We start from the raw sequence: 23,316 nt of genomic DNA, 5'->3' as shown, positions 1-23,316 counted from the left end.
GGCCAGCACTTGGATAACATTTTAAGCCACCTGAACAGTTAGCAAAAGGGCTGAGTTGGGTAGGGAAGAGGGGAGGGGCTTTTATTTAAAGCCATAGAAAATATCAAGACTCACATCAGTCAATGGTTCTTCAAGAGTACTTTTATTCCAGGTAGGAGACTTGACATTGAAGAAATGAAACAAACATTGATGATACTTTCCAACAAAACCACTGTTATTTCTTTACTCACTGACAATTCCACTCCCTCCTTACACCTAAGTTCAAAGAATCTCCTTTCAGGATGGACTATCCTGCTCACATCAACAGCCTTATTAGACAAAAAAATAACACAGGAGTGAGTTTTCTGGCTTGGGATATTCTTTTGCTAACACCACGGCACTTAACACAATACCTCGAGGAAAATCTGGGTGACAGAAGTGAATGAGAGTCCACTGTCAGGCTCCTTTCTTTCCAAGAGTCATTACTACATGTTCTGCATAAGCCTGAGAAAATGTAAACAGTAGAATTCTAAAAAACATGTTTGCATAAAGATGCTGCTAAATATTAAACCACATAATAGTAGGTTACATAGGTAAACTCTCAGATGTGCTGCTTGTCCAGATCACAGTACAATAAAGGCTTACATCTCTTCCATATCTGTATTGTACACTGTACACTGTGAAATTGTATTGTACACTGTAAAATACACAGCTCAGTCAGCTCAGTCTTTACTTGGAAAGAGCTTTTTCCAGCTTCAGTAGGAATCTGCCATTATACTTTGCTAATTTTCCATTGCACTAAGTTAAAACTAGCCAAGGTGATTCTGATTATCAAGATTAGTAGCTTCTTTCCAAAACAGGAGCTTTAACTTGGGAAAGTAGGACATATGCAAAGCCAAATCCTACTTCTTTTCCTCATCTTTTTGCTGGACTGATCAAAACTTGAATGCTAGTGAGAAAAAAAACAACACTGCATGGCTGATAACATTTCAGAGGTTACAGGCCAAGTTCAGATCCATCCTGTATTACTCTAAACATGTGGAGCAGTCCCTAGCCTTAGTGGAGAGGCATCTCTACAGGCATCTCCAGAAGGTTATGAAGTTCACAGGTGAGCCAAATTTCTCTGGAGATAAAGATGATCCTCATGCACCAGTGGTTTAAAAAGTCAGGTCAAAACAAAGCAGCTCACACTTAGGTGTCTGCAGTTAGATAGAATGAATCCAAGTCTCAGCAGCCTGGTCTTGTGACTTGTCCATCTCCTGTTTCCACTAGTAGGAATTACACATCTGGAATGGACTATCTTAGATAATTGCCTGTTTAGGTTTAGGCATAGTTCTGGATGTTCCCTCTTGAAACCAATTATTCAGTGATAAAACAGACTAAATTGTATCTATGCATAAGTACAGCTCTTTTTTTCCCACCAAGAGAAACAACTGTCTTTCCATTTCTAACACAAATATACGTATTTCTCTTTCCCCTTACTCAGACACCATCAATGTGTGCTGCTTTATTTTACTGCTCTGAACTGGCATCACTGCTTTGGAAGCAGTTAGGAATGGTTTGGAGTTAGTACCTGCCATGAACAAATAACAGAGAAGCTGGACATGTAATGTGTCCTTGGCACTTGTAAGTCTTGTATGTATGCTTTTTTTTTTAATGCATAGATCCTTTTGTACCCTTTTTGTCCTGTGCTGTCTCACTGTGGACTGGGCTTATAAAAGCAAACAGTGGCCAGCACTGAGCCAGCAGTGAGCTCTAGGGTAGTTTCCTTTAACTCCCACTATGTTCTCCACGGGAAGTGCTACAAAAGCCAGCATGTGTCTCCAGTCCACAGTGGCTGCTCTGGCAGGTACCAGCAAATCCCACAGAAGGGGTCTCCCTGACACACTACCCATTCAGCTCTCTCAAAATGGGCAGGTGCTGAGAACCATACCTGCTCTGATCCCTTTGGACTGGATTTAAGTCTCACAGATACGCAGTCTCATCGGTGCGTGAAATGAGCCCAGAAAGGTGAGCATTTCTGTACACTTCTGCAGGAAAATGCATTTTCATAGCACACTTCAGCTTGAGTGGTGCTGTTCCTAAAGGCAGCTGTAAAAAGTGTTCCCCAGAGCACTGTACTGTTTTGTCTTTCCTTTGTGGAATGAGGTGCAGCCAAATGCTGACTGTGATCTTTTGCTGATGGCTAGACTCTGGCACTCATTTCTAGTACAGATTTAAAACAGATTGTGGAGCTATTTTCTTTTCTCTATAACTTGATACCTCATTTTACCTTATAAACAGAGTTAAACTGGTCTTCAAAAAGCTGCATTAGTTTCTTTGAAATTAACCCACTTTTAGAGCTTTTTTCCAGAAGGATCAGGTAAAGTCCCAATTTTTCTCCCAGTAGTGCCTGGGGGACAAATGGACAGAAGCTGACACATTCTTCACACTGTAAGTAAGTGAAGATCTATTGAAGAACTACTAAAGCAAGTCTTAAACTGAATCATTTCCTCTGCTTTGTTTTGTTCTTTTCTAGAAGTGACTTCAAACAGTTGTGAAGTCAGTGGCACAGATATTGTCTCCAACTCTGCTGCTGGCAGATCAGTATTTGGTTACTGTGAAGCCAGCTTTATAATTGTTAATATTATCTTAACTATTTCTTCAGATCTGCAGTCACAACAACAAAAGAAGAAACAGAATCTGATTCTCTTTAGAACAGCTAAACAAATTTAACAGAAGTAGGTCCTCACTCTTTTTCATAGTGAACAATGCTAAGAATCATCTTTGAAGCAGGACAAAAAAGCAATGTCAGAGAACAGATGTACCAAAGGGTCTTTACCCTTCACTAAACAAGAAGATTCCCCACATTTGGTGAAAGCAAAAGAATGAAGCTGGAAAGCTGCATAACAGTCCAATAAAAACCTTTTAAAGGCAAAAAAACTTTAAAAGGCCTGTCACTGAGTAGAGTTTAGACTGTTAGTCACCCACTCCTCTGATGTCAGTACAAAGCACATGAGTACAGGACAACCAAAACATGGCATCAAGACGTGGCACCACCAAAATTATACAGCCTCCTTTAGCACATAACCATCAGAAAATGCCTAATGAATGCCCCTTCCTTAGCAATTCCACTGCAATATTGCACCACTTTGCCTTTTTTAATCCACTTTTATAAAAAAGATGAATCTCATAAAGAAAATGTTCAGTTTTTTAAAAGGCTCATTATAAAAACTTCTCATATAAAAATGCCACCCCCCCCCTAAGCCACATATACAAAAATGCATCAGATTTATGAAAATAATTGGACCAAATTATATAACTATTTTATACAAAAAGGTACAAGGCTGCATTCAAATTAATACAAATAAAAGTACAAAAGCCCTTCAAAATCTCTCCTTCTTAGAAGATCTCCCTCTTTTAAATGTACAGGTGTATAAAATAGTATCAAACTGTCTCATGTTAGCCCCCACTTCATGGGAAACACGCACTGGTTTGGGGAGTCATTGCACGTGTCACCGGTGAGCACCATACTTTGCAGACCAGTCAACACGCCCATGGACTGGCTGAGCAGGTGGTGGGAGAGACATTAACCTTGGTGTGCTTTTTGTAGGTGAACTGAACGATGGCTGTCCAAGATGAGGTCTTACTGACTTCAGAGAAGCATAATCTAAAGGACAAAAGAAAGTGTCATGACATAAATGTTCTGTGAATACCACCCACACTGAACAGCAACTGGAAGCAGGTCCAGAGACTCATTTTTTTCAGGAGATAAGGCTCCTTTTTAAAAGGAGTTTGCTGATGTGAAACAGTAGATCAGGCAAGGAGTATTTATGTCATCAATCTGACAAGTGTGAATTCTGTGCAAGCTCTAATGTCAGCCTCTTGTCCCAGTGAAATAAAAACACCTATTTCATAAAGTAAAAATAACCCAAATCCTTCTCCCTAGGGAGGTCTCCAAGGCTGCAAACTGTACTTCCAGTCAGCCAAATATTTCCAAATGAAGTTATGCTAGTTTGAGCCTAGCTAGAATGTTTTGGGGAGAAGAACTGGATTATAGGCTGTGGAAGGAAAACAAGGCTGACGTCTACCTCACTCATTGGCTTGCTGAGATGTATAAGAGTAAGAATCAAAACATAGATAAGGCACTCAACTTCTCCTGCTGGGAAGCTCCAATCTGCATCTCTCTCTAACCTCACTCTCCCTTTTTTTCCTTTCCTAATCCCCTTTGCTTCCTAACCCCCTGGCCGAACCTCCATTCTTCCTTGGGACTGGGGTGAGGTTGAGAGGGGTAGGGGGAAAAGGTGAAGGGGTGGTTGGGAGCCCCTCCTGGGGACTCAGGTTTCTGGGAGGGCTGCTGTGTTTCTGTATTCCCTTTTCCCTTGTCTATTTCTGTCTATAACTCTATATACTGTAAATATCTGCTTGTATGTTGAGCTAAGCTGTAAATAATAAGCTCCATTCAATTTCCAGAGCTGGCTGAGTCTAGTCTGGGTGATTTCCAAAGTGTCGGGGGGGAGTGGGAAACACCCAAATCATCACAAAAGTAAAGCAAAGGTAAGTATTCAATGCTGCATATACGCAGCATTACTAGAATAATGAGTGAGGAACCAAGACAACTTCGGTACTATACTTACCAGAAGATGGATCCACAACTGATGCTAACTGAACCCTCTGCCCAGCAGAGCCTACTTCCTTCTTCAGAAACGAAGGGACATAACCACCAATTAGACTGCTTGATCCTATGGGCCCTGAAAGAAATGGGAAGGAACACTTGAGCTCAACACAATGGATCTCCCTCACTATGCAGAGATGACAGAGGTGTGCACTGATGGATCATATTCAAGATCAAGCTTGATCATGCACTGACAAAAACACCATGCAAAACACTAGAACTGTGCAGATCTTATGTACACCTGCATTCAAGAGCCTGTTAGCATCAGACTGAATTAAAGATCAATGAAAAAGAGGTACATTTTGTAATTTTAGAAGTGCCATTTATGCATCTCAGCTTTTCCATGGCTTCTCAAAGCTTTCAAAACTTAACATTTCAGCTGGTATTACTTTCAGCAACTGGATTCTATGAATATACTCTCAATTTCTATGCCGTGAGCCAGGGGCTCTGGTGCTCTTATTGAAGCCAGTAAGAATGCAACTTAATAACCTGGGACAGATTTTTCTTCCAAATTTGTAAATTCAGCTACAAAACTTGTCCTTAAGATGAGCAGGAACAGAAGTGTAGAATAAGCTGCGGAAACAGGAACTTAAAGTTGTAAGTAACACAGTCCAGTGTAGATGGACACTAAAGTTAGCATGCACAGATCAGAACCATCACACATATACCTACAATATTCTAGAGCAGCCAAGCAGTGACAAAGCACATTGTGGGAAATGATGGTAGGGAGAAGAAAAAGGCAAAATCTAATGATACCCTCTGCCACTACGACAGAAGCAAGAATCTTGTAGTAAAGCCAGGAAGGAGACATATCCTGCATATATAAAGGCTCTCATGTAGCCTAGCCATTTACAACATCCTCCCATCCACAATCTTTAAACAACAATTTTCTGATTAAATCACACCCACAATTTTCAGGTTTTTTACTTTTTAAACCAGAGTATCCAACGGCTCACAATGTTTCTCTGGGCTGTGATTCAACAGAAGTGTTCTCAATCAAACATTCTCATAACAATAAATGCAAAACAAGTACTGCAGTGCACAGCTGTCATGTGAAAACCTGAAGCCAAGGAAGATTTAGAGAGGAAATACATAGATGTGATATAAAAACATCAACCTGTTTACACGTATCCAGTAACATCTAATGTGAAAATCTACAAACAAATGACTTCAATTAATAGGGATGAGACACCTGAAATACCAAGTGCCCCCAAAACCTGAAAAACTGCAGGGTTTTGCTTTTTGACTGAATTGTTTAAAGCTACAATTATTCCACTATTTTGAACATTGTCAGTTAAAAGACATGATGACAGCTGATAGCTTTTATTTGCTTTGCTCACATAACAAGAGCGGTGTGTATGGCACTTTAGAGCAGCCTCCTCCTCTAGGACAGGCATTTTTTGCACCAGGCTGGGCTAATGGGAAATCTGAAATCATGAAGTACTTAAGGCTGAACAGACCTAAACTGTTCAACCTTCTATGCATGTGGTACTTCAAAACAGACTTTTAGGGATTCACTAGAAGAGATAACTATGTTTCATTCAAGGGCAGTTTCCAAATCCAAGGAATTTAACTGATTTGGACAGAAATAACAGACACAGTAACCACCCTCTTTGGAGCTGACAGTGTATTAGAAATGGGTGAGTCCAAAACACAACTGTCAAAAGCTGCAGAGATATCACCTGTTATCTCTTCTCAGAGTGTTAAATACAGCTTCTCACCTGAATTCATCCTGTTAATATCTCCCCCCAAAACAGAAGCTTTCCCAGGCAAACCAGAACTTGGCCAGGAATTAGATGGAGCAGACTCTTTGTTTGAAGTGGAGGCTGTGCCATTCCTTGTGCTTAGTCCTATTAGAAAAATGCAAAAATGACCAGGCTGAAGTCTCTTTTGGTCCACATCCTCTCAAACAGGAATGAAGCAATAAACCATAGTCCCTAATCCTGCAAGATAGTAGTGTAAGTGGTTCCTCTAGCATCCTTATGGACAGGATTTTTACCTCAAGGCCACAAATATTCTCAACTCATAGAAGGCTACAGAACTTTGCTAAATAAATCAAGGCCATGATTATATGAGACAGCATTTTACAACTTGTAGCCAAACAGTGACAAGATCACCTGAGAGTTACATAATGGGAGATTACATTTCTCATAGTACTATATTTTTCTTTGATCTGTCTACCAAAACAGCAGTTTGCAGACAGTCTGCAGTAGAATTCATATGTCACATATTACTTATATTTTATATACATCCCATATTTAAGTGAAGTATGCAATATGAAGGTTGTGTTCACAATTTATGGTAAAGCAAAAGCAGGCTTGTGAGCAATGTGTTTTACAAGCTGCTTCAGTAACACAACTCCTACCTACCTACCAAAACTCTATTTCAGTGATCTAATCTGAAGGCCACTGAAATTAATGGTTTCAGGAAAAAAAAAATACTTGAGTCACAATACCTTCTACTTTACTTAATTATTAGTGCTACAAGTGAACAGCTAACACTGCCTTTATGAACAGTAATTATGAAAGAAGATACGTTTACATTCAGCTCATCTGAAACACAGGCAGACATGCTGTTCACCTTCTGTACTTTGCACTGCCCCAGTAATGATCTCTGTATAGCAAAGGTTAACATAAAGACAGGCATGCTGGCATGCTTCCTCTATAGAGACATGGGTTTGCAATCTATCTAACCCCAATCTCCAACAAAAGATATCACCACTAATACTTAGTTCCTGTGCAAAAGATATCACCACTAATACTTAGTTTCTGTTCATATTACGTAGTCATGGTGTTAACCTAGAGCACTTTCTTTTCCAGTTGAGAGGACCAGTCTTATTCTTCTTAGGGAAACAGAGAATAGCTTGGAACATTAACAGACATCTTCTAACACACTTTGAAGTATAAAACAGGATCCCTCAGAAGAAAAAAGTACTGACAGTCCTACCCTTTCTTGTAAGCAGTGCTTGTCTCAGTTGCTAGACTGCTAGAACGTAGTTTGTATCATGGCCATCTGCACTAGCTTTTGCTTTTTTCATAATCTTTTTAGCACAAGCTCAAAGATAAAGGCCAATGTACCAAAGACTCTTTCACACTGCTGTTGGAATTACAGGAAGAGAAAGAAAAGCACTTTTCACTCACCAGGTAGATACCTAGAATGCCTCAAGTAGTGTTGCTTTGCTGCAGAAACTCGCAGCGTGGGAGTGTCCTGCCGTTGAAAGGTTGCATGGGAAGGTGCACTGTTGCCAGAGCCTATGGTATCTGAAGGCCTCAGGTCCAAAATGCTTTCAAATCTACAACCCCAAAATTGCCACACTTAGTCCAATTCTTATTTTTCACCCAGTTAGCCTTCTCACCTCCGTCCCATCTCCAGCAATCATTTCCTCATACTCTGCTTGCCGCAGCATAACCATACAGACAACAGGGAATGTTTTAAGCCTCAAGCCATACAAGTGCCCCTGAAAATCAGACTTGCACTTCTGGTTCCCTTACCTACTGCTTTTAAAGTATTCATAAACCATTCAGTAAGTTTTTCTCTGCTGTGTATGATCCATGGAAACTTCAGCTTAGAATCACCCAAACCAGTTTATTGTGCGTAGAATATGTCAAAATGATTCATATATCAAAGTACATTCGCAAACAGCATCTTGTAAAGATTTAAGCAGAGCAGTATTTTCAGTGGAGAAAAATGAATAATTAATTGTATAGAAGGGTGCACTGTCCATCATGAAATGTGTGGCAATTCAAAGGTCAGCATTCGACACGCAGCCAAAGCAAAGCAGGAGAGACAAGCTGCGTGTGCTTTCCTCAGCCTGCAGATACATTTACATTTCTACATCCAGAGAAAGCATAAAGAGCAACATTACGAAAAAGGAGGTGAAGCACATAAACATAAAAGAAATCAACTTACCTGCAAAGTGTTTCATCACTCTGCTTCTTGTTTTTCAAGTCCACCCTTGTGACAGAAGAGCCAAAATCAACATCGTCCACATCATTCCAGTCGTCAGAATTCTTTGCTGCTCTAGCAAGATGCCCCCATCTTCGCCTAGCTTTTGGTTTCAGTTCACCATTTATATTCTCAGTCCCAGCAGATGTTTTCTGTTACAAAGATTGATAAGCAAACTGTATGACAGCAACAAAGAGGATTTTTTCTCACTGTTTCAAAGAGTAATAGTGGTAGTAGAGATGCAGGAGCAGAATCCTGATCTCTCATCAAACATGCTAAGAACACATTCTGCAGCCTATAGACGTCATTATGTATCTTTACATTTCCTACTCATACAATCATAGAATGTACTGGGTTTGAAGGGACCTCTGCAGGTCATCTATTCAAATGCCCCTGCAGTAAACAGGGATAACTTGGATCTGGCATTCCTGAATGTCTCCAGGGATGAAGCCTCATCTTGTAAGAAATTTCATCTTGTAATAATGTATCTTGAACTGATAGAAATTTCTTAGCTCTCAATCCCAATTCTATCCTGTATTTTGTTATAAAACTCCCAAACAATATACTCCATTTTTGTTTCTTGGCCCACCTTGGGAGTACAGAACTGCATGCACACTGATGTTTCCAGAATCCTGTGCTGAGAAAATGCACACCTTTTTTTGCAGGACAGCGTAGGCATGAATTTGTCTTTTCAGCCATTTAAGCTCATCAGTGTATTTCAGTCTTGTGTGAGACTGTACATGGCCACTATGGACCCTACTTGAGATTGATCTCATGGCAACAGCATACACACTGTCTCCTTGTCTGTCTCACAAATCCAGTCCTCCTGTATCATCAGCAGAAATGCTTATGCCACCAAGAATTTGTTGTTTCCCATGACCAGTAGAGAACCCCAAAGAGGCTCTCAATCACATCAATCTCCTTAAATCAATTAAAACAATAGCCCTCCTTCCCCTGATTTCACTACTATTTAGCTTAGTACTTTTCTCTCTGGCATCAATCCCATTAACTTTCTAACCACTGTTCCTCCTTTGGACTCCTATGAAATCACAGCGTCATCCTTTAAGAGTTGCTTTGCAACAAAGGGAAGCCCAAAATGGCTTTGAAATGACTAAATGATTTGCTTGCTTTCTTTACAAGCAGTCTGATTTAGATTTCAAGTAACACTGAGTTTCTACCAGAAAGTTCTAACTATTCCCATGTCCTGTCCTTTTAGCAAATTATAAGAATTCTGAATGAGAACAAGAAAAAGAAGTACAATTGGTAGGAAAAATCAGGAAGCCCATCTTATGGTAGATGACTTTTACCTGCTGAGGAATCTTGTTGTGAATTGCTGGCAAAAGAACCTGTTTAGATTTGTCCTCCTGTAGGTAGTTTCTGTGTTCAGCCCCAGAATTGTCTGTCTTGTATGGGTACACCAAGTGCTGAGAGGACTGGCTTTGCTGAAAAGGCCTCGATGAAATACGGGTATGAGGTTTTGGAGGAGGTTGTGCTGGAGGGACAGGCTTAATGTGCAAAGATGACTTATTATGCAGCTCCTTTTGTTTCCCTAGTTCTTGAATGCCCAGGGCATGCCCAACCTGGAAGTATGGATACCGAAGTGCCTAGAATACAATGAATGTGTTAGGATCCAATTTACTTTTTAACTCATCTTAGCCCTAGGAGACAGTACAAATTTAATTTCCTTTTTTCTGGGGCAAGAAACACCAGAAGACCAGTCTCTCAAGATTAGATTTGAGTGATCAGAATAATGCCACAGTAGTAGCAAAGTTTCAACAGACAGCAAGTTATCAAATCCCCTGGGGACTTGTACAAAAGGAAAAGGTTTTGCAGAAGTCTGATACCTTATCTGATATGTGAACACCTAGAGGCGCATTTCATTGTGTGCTTTGTGTTTGTGCCTGTGTATTGTGTGCAGACCTGTCACAGATTCAGCCAATAAGACTTGAATGACCACAGAAACATCCCATCTCTTCTATCCTCCAGTTCCAAGATGCAATCAAGCAAAAGAAACACATCCTTTACAAATATCAGCATCTCATAAAGGAGGGACTCTAACAAAGGCCACAAAGATGATTAAGGGACTGGAGCATCTCACATATGAAGAAAGACTAAGAGAGCTGGGAGTGCTCAGGCTGGAGAACAGAAGGGCCAGGGGAATCTTATCAAAGTATGAAAGTACCTGAAGAGAAGGTGCAAAGAAGATGAAGCCAGGCTTTGTTCAGTGGTGCCCAGTGACAGGACTAGAGGCAATGGGCACAAACTGAAACACAGGAGGTTCCCTTTGAACATCAGGAAACACTTTTTAATTATGACTAAGCAGTGGCAGGGGGGGTGGTCAGATGACCTCTAGAAGCCCCTTCCAACCTCAGCCATGCTGTGAATCAGGGAGTAATGAACTTACAGTACCACAGCTTTCATCTGCACATCCTACCTGTGCTCTGCTGCTGTTCACAGTGACTGCATTGTACTTCACTCAGGTTTATTTACACACACTGCAGTCACATTTGATCATTGAACACACATTCCATGTAGCTAATGTTGCACACAAAGACTGATTATGCTCTTTGAATTAATTTCCTTTGTCTTGCAAGTTGCTCTTGGCTTCTGCTCTTCTCCCTTCTAAGAACTGCACCCTTGAACAACTGTAAATGACTGTCCATAGAAGGTGGCTTCCAGTGAAAGGAAGCATCACATGCAGATGAGAGAGAAAGAAAACCAAACCAAACCTGACTAGCTGTTGGCCGCTTTTTGGGGTCCCACTGCAGCATGTCCCTCATGAGCTGTACTGCTTCACTGCTAGCATTAGGTATGAGGGTTTTTAGGTTGTTAGGTACACACTGAGGCCAGCGAAAATTCATTGAGGCTGAAAGTTGGTAGCCTTCAGGCCAGTCGTTCTGGAAGAAAGACATTTCCAACCACAAAGAAAGTTCAGCTGTAAAATACAGTGACCAAGCACAGTGACATGTATCAGGCAGTCTCCACTCAACTCTAGACTATATTAAAGATTTCACTAGGAATTTTCAACTCAGACCTCTGGTGAGAGGTAAGTCTTCTTTTACATCACATTAAGTCAAAGGCACAAATGACATCAGGAGATAGGAGTCTTCCCACGATTCCAATTTCTAGCCACTTAAACCATGTTTATATGCAATTTCTCCTCTGCTAGATGCAAAGGTTTATAGCAGAATTACATACTGCTTATTTCAGAGAAAAGAAGTTTTTATTTAGTTTACTATACCTATGCTTACTGCTATTGTGACATTATTATAGAGCATCTCTAGTATTGCAATGTGGATTGTCACTTTAGCTACCTTCTTTGGCGTCCCCAAAACTTGGCAAATTTTGTATATAGTATCAATTTCACTGGCTCCTGGGAAGAGAGGCCTTAGCGTGTAAACTTCTGCCATAATACAACCAACAGCCCAGATATCTATTGGAGAACTATAGCTGGTGGATCTCAGAAGAACTTCAGGAGCCCTGTACCTGTAAGGGGAAAAAAAAGGGAAAAATTAAAACAAATCCCAATGATCAACACCCTCAAACAGACACACACCAAACTGTTTAGCTCATCCCTCTCCGCTGTTAAGAACAAGCATCCCTCACAAAGCTCCTCTCCTACCCTATGCATAAGACTTTTCATTTTTTTTTCTAGAATGAAGAACTGAAACCTACATAATCTCTTGTGAGCTCTTTTATGCCTTCCTGGTATGCAGGAAATCCAGCATGTCCCACCTGTCTTATCAGGCTCCCTCTTTGGTCCTGTGCTGACGCTGTCTGTAAGCCATCTTGCACTAACTTGAAGCTTTCTGAGTTATGCCAAGCTTAAGTAAGTTTCCTAAGGAGGAGGCATCAGCAGTGGTATTACATTCAGAACAAATTTAGCATTTCTTCAATGGCGTGATGATAAGTTCCCCACAAGGCAGGCGATGTTAGCACTTACCATCTTGTGGATACGTAATCGGTGTAAGGAGGTCTAGATCGGATTTCTCGGGCCAAGCCAAAGTCTGCTATTTTCACAAGTTCTGGTCCCATGCAAAGGAGATTTTCAGGTTTCAAGTCTCTGTGAAAGAACCCTAAAATTCAAATGAAATATTGATGTGCATTGCAATATCACCCCCAGCTGTAGCCTTTATTTTCTAGTTCTTACTGCTGAAGCTTGACTAGCACAACACAAAGTTCAAAGACTCAGACGATCCACAGAGCTGGTCAGCGCAACTGTTGTTCAGCCAGGCTGTGACTCTGCAGTATGTGAGCTGACCATCATATAACAATTCAGAGCATTCAGTTTGCTCTCTTTCAAGTGACACTTCTTTAACATCACAACGTACACCGTTGAAATGTTAATTTCATTCTAATTGTGCTGAAGTCTACAGAAAAGCAAACTTCCAGACCAAAATAACAAATACAACAGCTAAATACTGTCAGTAATTGGAATTTCTCATATAGTGATGTTCTTTTGCTCATTCTGTTGACTAAAGCTAGTAATGTAATTGTTGTTATACCCATTAAAAAACTTACACAGACACTATCTTGCTCCAATTCAAAATGTCTGAATTAGCTAAAACATAACCTACCGTGCTTATGGATAAATGCAAGCCCTTGTAGGATCTGATACATAATATTCCTAACTGTAGACTCAGGAAACAATTTGTTTCTGTGGGATTAAAGAAAAAAGAGAAGAAATAAATATTAATGATTACATTCACACATTATGTTATGCAGTGTAAGGAACTGAAGCTAAAAGGTAACAATGACAATAAAAAAGCAAGATATATTTTAAGCACTCTCAGGTAGTTTATCTTTCCAATAAAATTTACACAGTATTTACAGAACTACTAGCACCATGTTAAGACTACGTGGGACAGTGAACTAAAAAGAGGGAAAAATACCACAACAAAACCTGAACAAACCTTAACAAACCTGTAGGTCATGAGGTACACTCCTCAAGACAGCATAGGTTCATATTAATTTAGTGCTTTTCAGGCGCTGTCTCCTCTGGTCTCTCTTCCAGAGAATATACAAGCCATGTTTTTACTTTCCCTTAGTATCTAACATCTGATTTGTTACTTCTCTCTCCTGTGTTGTCTGAAAAAAAACACTCTCATTTGCTACCAATGAAAACAGGAAACTCTTCTGATGATATTCAGGTGAGATTAGCCACTGCAGAAGGCAGTTTAATGACAGCCTCTTTCACCAAGAGAGGATTCTGATCAAACAGCTCTGTACCAGCTGCCTCTCTGCAGGCCAAACACAACATAGATGGGGCAGAGTGGAAATTAGTGACAATTTTATTCAGAAAGAGATGAATAGTGAATGAAGAAGATGGTCTAGGCCTTACAGAGTTCCTGAGCTCAATTTCGCTCAAAAAAAATCCTGACCATCACATATTTATGATGCTGGGTGTTCTGTATATTAACTGATCATCTAAAAAGCCAAACCTGTTATAGTGGCTCCAGCTTAAGTATTTTCACTCTTAAAAAGGAATTCGGTGTAGTATTCACAGGGATACAGTATAACAATAACCTTACTTTGTTAAATCGAGTAAGATTACCATCATCTCCCAGGCTGAATCCACGGTCCATAGAGAGAAAACAGCCTCCTCAGACAGAAATTCAAAGACGGGAGCTATTTTGCACTAAATTATTCTCTGGAGGATGCCGTCATGGCCCAAGGGCTAAAATGAACAGTTTAATCATGCTCCAGCATATATAAACCAGCCTAGACTTTATTGAGAATGCTGACAGATTAAATAGGCAGTATTTGGACATGTCAGTTCAAATCGAAAGGGAAAAAACATAATTCCAGAAGCAATCCAGAATCTGAGCTTTCATTATTATGACTTCAACCATTTATTTTATTTATTCAAACATTTAAGAAACCATAAGAGAAGAGGTGGTGATAGCAGGCTCCAGTAGAGAGAGTACCGCTGGTTGGAGTATTTCCCTAGAAAGGATCAACATCTTCTCAGTGCAAGTTAAAAGTCCAAAGTTTCTAACTCTCAAAAAATGTGTTTTGCTTATCTGTCAGGCTAACCTGGGAAGGGACACTGGAAATTCTCACTCAGCTTTCTGGATTATGCTCAATAGGAGCCACAGCTTCTACTGCAGCACACAGTTTTAAGCCATAGTGATCTATCCCTAAAAAAAGGATCCAAAGTCAAGTAATAGGGGTGCAAAAAGCACATCACACAAGTAATTAATTTGTATCAGGAATGGGTAATGCCATTACATACCTTTCTTTCATTAGCTGATAAAGATTTTCCTTCATGTACTCAAACACAAAATACAGATGATCATTTTCCCTGATAACTTCTTTCAGCTTTACTACGTTGGCATGGTTTAATTTCTTCAAAGACTAGAAACAGAAAATACAAATAGGCTTTCACAAGGGTGTGACAAGCTGCCCTCTATCTGCCCTAGTCTCTGCTATAAAAACTCTAGGTACAGAGATAAAGGATGGCATTAAAGATAGCATGAGACAACTGAAGGAGGAAATCAAAAAAAGGGCAGAAAGCGGGAAAACTCATGGGTTGAGTCAAAGACAGTATCATAGGTGGAAAAAAAGCTACACATGCAGGCAAAGCAAAACAAGGAATTCATTCACTGTGTCACACTGGCACATTGTCATAGTCTCTCCTAAAAGGCTAACCTGAGAGAGTTGGGGTTTTTCAGATTTGAGAAGGCTCCAGGAAAACCAACATTAGCCTTCCAGTACCTGAAGGGGGCCTAGAAGAAGGCTGGAGAGGAGCTACTTACAAAGGCCTGCAATGACAGGATGAGGGGCAATGGTTCTAAATTTGAAAAGAGTAGACTTAGACTAGATGTTAAGAACAAGAAGTTCTTTACCATGAGGCTGGTGGAACAGTGGAACAGGTTGCTCAGGAAGGTAGTTGAGTCCCCATACCTGGAGATTTTCAAGGTCAGGCTCAACAGGGTTCTGAGCAACCTGATCTACTGATCCCTGTTTACTGCAAGGAGGTTGGACTAAATGTCCAACTCAAATCATTCTATGACTGAAAATTTAAAGTCAGCTATTGAATGAAACAAGTACCTTAACCTCTCGAAGGTTCATGCATTCCTCCCAGGAGTAAAACTTTCTCTTCATTCTACAATATTAGAGGGTAAAAAAACAATTAATATATGGTCAGTATCAGATGGTCCTAGACCTATAATTCTCATCACACCTTAATTCAGTTCTTCCATCAAAATATAAGGTGTTATCTCCCCTGTCAAAAAAACTTTACATCTCTAGACAAGGTACACACTAATAGAACTTTAAAGATATTAAACAGGATTGTCTTTTTTCACATGCCTGTCTTGCTGCAAAAAAAATCAAAGCATTCAACAAATCATGGCATGCTCTTTTTCTTTTTAGTATGCAAATGTGATGGAGTAGTCTTACTTATAAAAAAACCAAGGGTTATGACACTTATGAAGAGCTCAGATTAGCTTTTGAAGCAAATCTAGTGAAGGACAAATTACATCACTTAACCAGGTGTCAAACCTTATCATAATCCTTCTTGCTCCTCTTCTGTTTTCTCTGTAATTTCAATGCCTTTCCCCTCTAAATTGTATTTCTTCATTCTTCAGTGTTCAATGTCCCCCACGTTTTTCTCTTTCTTACAAGTCACATCTACCATGCCAACTGCTCTTTGAATTCTGCCTTTCCTTGCAAGCCTGTAAGTAGCTCTGCTCTAACAGAAACAACTGTATGGCACATTTGTTCTCTCCTAAGACAGAAAATAATCCTAAACACAGAGTTTGTGTGCAACGTATGGCCCCATTTGTTCATATGCACTTTATGACTCAGTTCTTTCATGCAGATCTCCATGCTTTAGGGTCAACAGGACAAAGGCTCAAATGCACACACACAATAGCATGGATTAAACTTACAAAAATATCTAACTATTTCAAGTTTGGATTTCAGAGGGAGTTAGGAACCTTTGGAAGCTAAGCATTTGTCAGAAATATTATTAAAGTCAGCATTATTTGTTATCGTAGCAAGTTTCCAGTTTGAAATCAGCTGTTATCATTAGAATAGTTTAAGAACTACAAGCACTTCATTTTGTGAAGGGGTGTAGGTTTGTGCTAGTTTGAAGCAAGCTAGAATGTTTGGTGAGAAGAACTAGATTACAGGCTGTGAAAGGAAAAACAATGATAATGTCTACTTCACTCATAGGCCTGCTGAGATGCATAAGAACAAGAGTCAAAACATAAAGCACTACTCCTGCTGGGGAACTGGCTGAGCTGCATCTCTAACCTCACCCCTCTCTGCCATTTCTTTGACTAACCCACTTTGCTTCCTAACCCCCTGGCTGAACCTCCATTCTTCCTTGGGACTGAGGTAAGGTTGAGAGGGGCAGGGGGAAGGTGAAGGGGCAGTTGGGAGCCCCTCCTGGGGACTCAGGTTTCTGGGAGGGCTGTTGTGTTTCTGTATTCCCTTTTACCTTGTCTATTTCTGTCTATAACTGTATAGACTGTAAATATCTGCTTGTATATTCTGCTAAACTGTAAATAATAAGCTCCATCCAATTTCCAGAGCTGGCTGAGTCTAGTCTGGGTGATTTCCAAATTGTGTGGGGGGAGTGGGGAACACCCAAACCATCACAAGGTTTTATTTTATTAAGCAGTGCTTTTGCAATTACTGTCTTGTGCACTTAGCCATAGGTTGTCTCCAGTTTAAATAATGGATGGGCATTATTGTGTAAGCTAATAGAGTACCTTCCATCTTCTGGTCTGTTTTGAAATGTCTGAGTTTCTACCATGGTGCAAAATGAACATCAAAGGTGCCTCTGATAAGATTTGATACAAGAAGAATACTCTCAGCACAGAGGATTTAGAAAACTGCTAAATCTAGCTGTTGAGTGTTCACACAAAACAGCATTGTACTGAAAACTCTTTTGATAAGTATGTCCCTGGGTCATGGCTGGAATTTCAGGAAGGTGCCTGCAATACTTTAACCACAGCTAGGACAAATAATTCCATTTACAAACGGAGGTCACTCCTCAAGCAGCAGAGAAAATCATGTTGATTTCTCAGGGTATTTTAAGGAAACATTAAGCTGGACGAACTAATATGTAACAGCATATAAAGACACAGAAAATGGACAAATGAGATCTATTGTGTTAAGTATCACTGCAGTATTAACATTAAAAATCAGACCACAAAATGGATGTTCCACGTAAGCAACAGAGAAGGGGCCGCAGACTCTGAAGAAGCATTGCAGAATAGTCTACATAAGATACACAATCCATGTTTGACTCTGCACAATAGCAGAGCACTGTTACAGTAAGCCTTGAACCTTCTTTATCTTCTGGTGGGGCTTTGTAGCATAGAAGGCTTTGCATGTTGCCCCAATACAACTTTAAATACAAACGTTGTGTGGAATGTGAGCATTCAAATAAGCACAACCAAGTGATGTGGACCATATAGTGGAAAAAGCTGTACCATACACTCTTAAGTAACAAATGATACTACTTACTTTTTAATGGCTATTAACTCTCCAGATTCAATGCTTCTCCCTAGGAGGACAGAGCCATAGGTCCCATCACCAAGCTGTCTGATAGTTGTGTACCTATTCATGATGATGATACTTCAGCTGCAAGCGCATTTCAGTCCTTAGTGTTTCCTGTGTTTCTTCTCCAGCTGTAACCAGTTCTTTCTGTGGCAGCATAAATATAGAGCACTCAGGACAGTGTGAACAGTTGCAGGAATCATGTTTTCAAGACTTATCCTTTGGTCTGAAAGCACAGAACATAATCCATTTTATTTATACACCTTTCTGAGATTACTTGTTTTGCATATACCATTCTACTCCAAGATAGTCCATGTAAGTTTTGAACAAATCCTTGTCTTGGTCTCTCACTGGATTCCAGCCTGCAGGTGACTGGGTATGCTGCCCAAATCCACTGTTATGCTAAAAGCAAGAGGGACTTCACAGCAAGCTTGCAGGCAGCCTTAATGGGAGAAGCCATTACTAAAAGTAGAAGATCAAGTCTCAGAGCCTGGAGAAAACAGGTTGCTATGAGGAAAAAATGAAGCATTACAGTAAGATAGAAGGGAAGTTGTTCTAGCCAAATTATCAGACACACAAGTGACCATTTCAGAAATCATACTGCCATCAAGTAAATCAATTATCAATTTCCTGACTTTCCATAAGGCCCTATGTTAGACATAAAGCCCTATGTACTCCTTTAAACAATCTCCAGGGGAAGAATACTATACTCATGTCAGGTAAGACCAAATTAATTTCACTACAACAGTCCTAAGCATGGATCAGCCTCTCGAAGTAGTAGCTACATCAAATTCTCTATTCAACCTTTTGTCCTGGCACTGCATAAACAACAGAATGGTTGGTAATGAAGCAAAAATGTTCTTGTACCCTCATTTAATCTAACTGTTGCTAATATTTCCTACACTTTTGTTTAGAACAAGTATGACCTGTTCTGCCTAAATTAACCATACATTTGGAACAAAATGCAGTTTCCCCTGCAACAAGCACCTGGTCTCTGTGTTCTCTTTTTCTACAGTTCTAAGAGGGCAGTGATATTCATGGCTCCGTCTTCAGTAACCTGCATTTAAACTACATTTGCACTTTTGGGGTTTTTTTTTTCAGCAGCAGCCTGAAATATTTTTTCCAACTTGCCTTATTTCACGCAGCCAAACTATGATTTTAGTAGTAATGGGATTACATTGCTTGAACTCAAGGCAGAGTCCTAATCCTGTAGACACAAGATGTTGTGAAGATCCTTTGTTTTCAGTCTCCTAAGCCTTTAAGCCCCAATACTGGTACAGGAACAATCAAAATTTAGGAAATACTACATTAAGACAATTTTGGCCAATTTTATACAGCACATATAAAAACCAGCATGTCTCTATCTTAAACACTGGGTGGTGTCTCACAGGCAGGAGGAATTGTCCTCTACCAGTACCCATTTCTCTCCACATACTACCACAGGGAACCACAACTGAGTACCTTAAGTTGGAGGCCTAATCTCGTATTTTGTACCACTTGTTAAGCAACATAGAGCCTGTCCAGAAGAACAGCACTCTGGAGTATCAGTTTCTCTTTGGCTGGTTTTCAGGCTGTGCACCTGCACAGCATAATGTTTAGATAATGTTCTCCACCCGTGTTAAAAAGCTTTGGTTACTCCAGCTGGTAAATAATTGTATGGCAACTCAGAGCCTTGGCTCCCAGGCCTTTATTCAGGTATGTGCTCAAAATTTCCAACAGCAACAAAGTCTTGCACGGTCTTCCAGTCTAAGAATGTATTATTTATTAGTATCCAAACAAATAATTGTACATAGTAACTTCAAATACAAACAGATGAGACTTGTACATTTTTCATTACACACTCCACTAATGACAGAGTTCTCAATTTGTAATCCTAACAGATGCAATGGTTCACAATCTGTGGACTATTTTGCTGCCTCTGGTTTACTATTCACAAAGCCCTTTCCAAAAGACTGTGGAGAAGCTGAAGGCAGATGTTATAACTCTCTACAATTACCTGACAGGAGATTGTATCAAGGTCTCTCCTGCCAAATATCCTGACAGGACAAGAGGAAACAGCCTTAGGATTGTACCAGTGGAGGTTTAACAACTGGATATTTGGAAAAATTACTGAAAGAGTGGTCAGGCATGGGAATAAGTTGCCCAGGGAGATGGTTGAAGTTACTATCCTTGGAGAAAAATGTATAGACATGGCATTTCAGGGCATGCTTTAACTGCCACGTTGGTGTTAGGCCAATGGCTGCACTGTGACTTTGTGTGGAAATTCACTGATTCACAGTGAAGTTGATTTAAAAACCCTATTTTGCTTTGCAAGGTTTATTTTATGTCTTAACCACCTTCTGGCACCTGTCACCTTCAGCTCTGGGAATTAACTAATAAAGCACGGCCTGCAGACTTTTGCCTAGGTAGAATCCCAATGATATCACTGAACAAAGCACAAGTCTCTTATAAACAGTTTGAAGACTGAGAGCATATATAATCTAGCCTTGACTCTAGAACTGTGCAAATCTATGTCCAAGATACTACAAAGAAAAAAGTGAAAGCCTCATTGTCCCCCTATTTTGTGTTAAGGCTTTACCTCAACTATATACTTTTCCCCCCACAGAATCAACCAGAAAACCCCTTTAAAAGAGAGCTTAATTTAACATATCAAGAATACTTCCTGACTCTTAAATTTAACTCAAACTTACTATTTCGCTGATGTATGCATGAAATAAGCATACGCTACCGTTTAAAGGGATACAGCGCCGAGAACCTGAAAGTGAAACCGGCCAAAGCTGAAACAGGCGAACAGTAAATAACCTGCAAGAGCATTTCAAGAGTTCTTGGGTGCTTTGTCAATAACCTGGAATTGTTGGATACTTTCGACAGGATGCAGAGAGAAAGGCGCGGTTTAAAGCCCGGGGTTTCAACCGAGGTTGTCCCAGCAGCCGCTGTACAGGGAGGAGGCTTTGGGAGGTCCCCATGAGCTGCAAACCAAGGCAGCAGGAGCGGTGGGAGGCGTTAGCCCCTTGGCAGCAAGAAGACCTGGGCGATTCGTGAGATGGCGAGGTGAGCCACAGGCCCTTGTGCCTGTCCGCCGCCACAGGCCAGGTCGTAGCTCCCGCTCGGCCTTCACACCGAGGCGGTAACTGAGTTTCCGTCCGGGCACCGACACACGCGAGTAGCCTCACTGTCAGAAGCGGATGTCCCCACGGCCATCACCGTGCCACGGCGGTACTCACCGCGTACGGGTTTCCCCTCCTCCGGCCGCGGCCCGGCCTGCGGAAGCCACGCGAGAGGCCCCTAATGGCGGCACTTGTGCTCCGCAGCCCCCGGCGGCTGCCGCCGCGGCCCCCTCGCCCACTTCTCCCTGCTTTGGACGAGCTGCGGCCCACGGCGGGCGCGGGGCTCGCTCATGGAGCCGCTGGCCGCCGAGCCCATTGCGCGACCCGCCGCGCCCCCACCCCGGCCGCTCCCCGCCCGACTACAGCGGGGCTCCCCACGGGGGGATAACGCCCCACGACCGCGGCCGGGCGAACCGCTAACGGCCGGCTGCCGCGCCGGAGGGCTGGTAGCGAAGGTCGCCTCAACCTCGGGGAGGGGTTTAGGGGTGTGTCCCACCCCCAAAACTGCCGGCTGCCGGGGAGCGACACAGGAGAGCGGGACCAGCTGTGCATTACCGCTGACAGAGAAGGGATCATGGCTGAGCTGGCTTTCAAACATCATAAAAAAAATCTTAACAGTCCTCTACACAGCAAAACTGGAACGCAAAAATGCCAGAAGGTAAACGCGAGGCAAGGACATCGATACTTCAGCCGCTGCATCGGGGGCTTCGGCCTTCACCGCCAGAGCATCAGCTCTCTAGAAGGGTCTAGCTAAGGCAGAGCGGGGAGGAGGCAGAGAAAGGTAAACAGGAGCTAAACAGTTGGCACTGAGCAATCGATCATCATATCTGACAGAGTAACTCTTACCTTCTTTCTCACCGTGTCCAGAAGTAAGGCACAGAGCTGCTTCACAGCGTTTACATGGCAGGGTGACTTGGTGGCACGGTGTGGGAACTGGCACATCCATCTCTTCCCCTGGCAGCGGATTTTACATCAGTGAAGTCTGCAGTGAAAGTGATTTCACAAGATTTAACATATTATTTAGCATATTTAACATGCACTTGTTAAAGACACTGCGAGGGAACTCCCAAATAGCTCTGGATGCCCTGACCCCCCCACATCTGAATAGAGTCTTGGAAAAACTAAGCTTTCTTAAATAAATAATGAAAGGGTTAAATTCCTTCTTAGGGGCTTGTATTACTCTCAGTAAACACAGCAAGAACAGTGCAAGCTTACTGATGTACTAAGAAGAGATTGCTGCTTTAAGCCATCCCCATTACAGCTCATATGCATAAACACCTATTGGTACCCAGCCCAGGGGCAGCTGTTTTCTGTTGCTAGAGGTAGGGCATCTTCATGCCCAAAAGAAGAGTGCACACCTAAGTGGGAGAAAAGCTTGGCAGCTTTGACTCCAGCTCCACTCCAGATGTATTGAAGACAACCAGTTGTATCACTCCACCTCAAAACCTCAACTTGCCCAATCAAATATTCACACAGGGTCTGCCAGCACCCAAAAGGCTTCCCAAGCCCTGCCGCACGTCCAGCCACCCAGTCAGGGATCTACACCTAGGCTGTCAGACAGCCCTGCTGTTCCTCAATACAGAACATCACTTCAGCCACTTAGATTTGAACTCCACTGCTGGTACCAACTCCTGCACCCCTCTAATTCTCTCTGGCCATAATCACTTTCTTCATGGCCTGCTTTTCCTGCCCATGCATGAGCTGTTAGCTGCCCATCTCCAGAACAGGCACACACGTTTGTTTGCTCCTAAAAATCTTCAGGGCAGCTAAATACAGACTGATACACGTTGTTTTCTTCTAGAACAAAAAAGAATATAATACATATTGTAATAAATTCAGGTTAGTCCTACCTTAGTGAACCTGATGAGCTGTGCTGACAGCACATCACGACTATTCACGGAACTGGATGGGCAAAGGACAGGGCACTCAGTAACACTGATACCTGTATAGCAAACAACCACTTATTTTTTGACTGGGGTTTAATTTGTCTGTAATAACGGCCAGGTTTGACTGTAGTCACAGTGGAAATGGCAGCCCCCACAGAGCCCGCCTCCAGCTGAGGGGCCGCGGCGAGAGGGCAGAAGGCCGCCTTGGAGGCCGGCGCATTGCCGCGTT

The 23,316-nt window shown here is 41.6% G+C and overlaps 1 protein-coding gene across 5 annotated transcripts; it reads right to left on the bottom strand.

Moving 5' to 3' along the window:
• Nucleotides 1-126: 126 nt before the first annotated feature.
• CILK1 (ciliogenesis associated kinase 1) lies at nucleotides 127-23,139 on the bottom strand. Of its 5 annotated transcripts, none has more exons than XM_064145825.1 (15): nucleotides 23,052-23,139; nucleotides 22,048-22,183; nucleotides 18,062-18,320; nucleotides 15,632-15,686; nucleotides 14,814-14,935; nucleotides 13,156-13,235; nucleotides 12,522-12,654; nucleotides 11,893-12,064; nucleotides 11,308-11,475; nucleotides 9,886-10,182; nucleotides 8,543-8,730; nucleotides 7,774-7,925; nucleotides 6,355-6,483; nucleotides 4,596-4,709; nucleotides 127-3,628 (listed from the first exon to the last, which is right to left on the bottom strand). In XM_064145825.1, the coding sequence occupies exons 3-15, from the start codon at nucleotides 18,160-18,162 to the stop codon at nucleotides 3,474-3,476; spliced, it is 1,866 nt and encodes a 621-aa protein (XP_064001895.1). In that variant the 5' UTR covers nucleotides 18,163-18,320; nucleotides 22,048-22,183; nucleotides 23,052-23,139; the 3' UTR covers nucleotides 127-3,473. The 5 variants fall into 5 exon arrangements, with proteins under 5 accessions (XP_064001895.1, XP_064001898.1, XP_064001896.1 ...); XM_064145828.1 differs by having other exon boundaries at nucleotides 18,062-18,241; XM_064145826.1 differs by lacking the exon at nucleotides 23,052-23,139 and having other exon boundaries at nucleotides 22,048-22,726.
• Nucleotides 23,140-23,316: the final 177 nt, after the last annotated feature.

The sequence above is a fragment of the Pogoniulus pusillus genome, chromosome 7 (genome assembly GCF_015220805.1).
Source record: "Pogoniulus pusillus isolate bPogPus1 chromosome 7, bPogPus1.pri, whole genome shotgun sequence".
Lineage (NCBI taxonomy): Eukaryota > Metazoa > Chordata > Aves > Piciformes > Lybiidae > Pogoniulus > Pogoniulus pusillus.
This window is presented reverse-complemented; position numbering and strand designations above follow the sequence as displayed.

What these genes read in the sequence shown, in the direction of transcription:
- CILK1 (XM_064145825.1), bottom strand. Translation starts at nt 18,162, where the DNA reads ATGAATAGGTACACAACTATCAGACAGCTTGGTGATGGGACCTATGGC. An exon ending in TTTTGGGGACGCCAAAGAAG is followed by an intron (nt 11,476 to 11,892) that starts GTAGCTAAAGTG and finishes TCTTTCTTCCAG; the next exon opens with AACGACTGGCCTGAAGGCTA. An exon ending in ACAACAAGATTCCTCAGCAG is followed by an intron (nt 8,731 to 9,885) that starts GTAAAAGTCATC and finishes TCTTTGTAACAG; the next exon opens with AAAACATCTGCTGGGACTGA.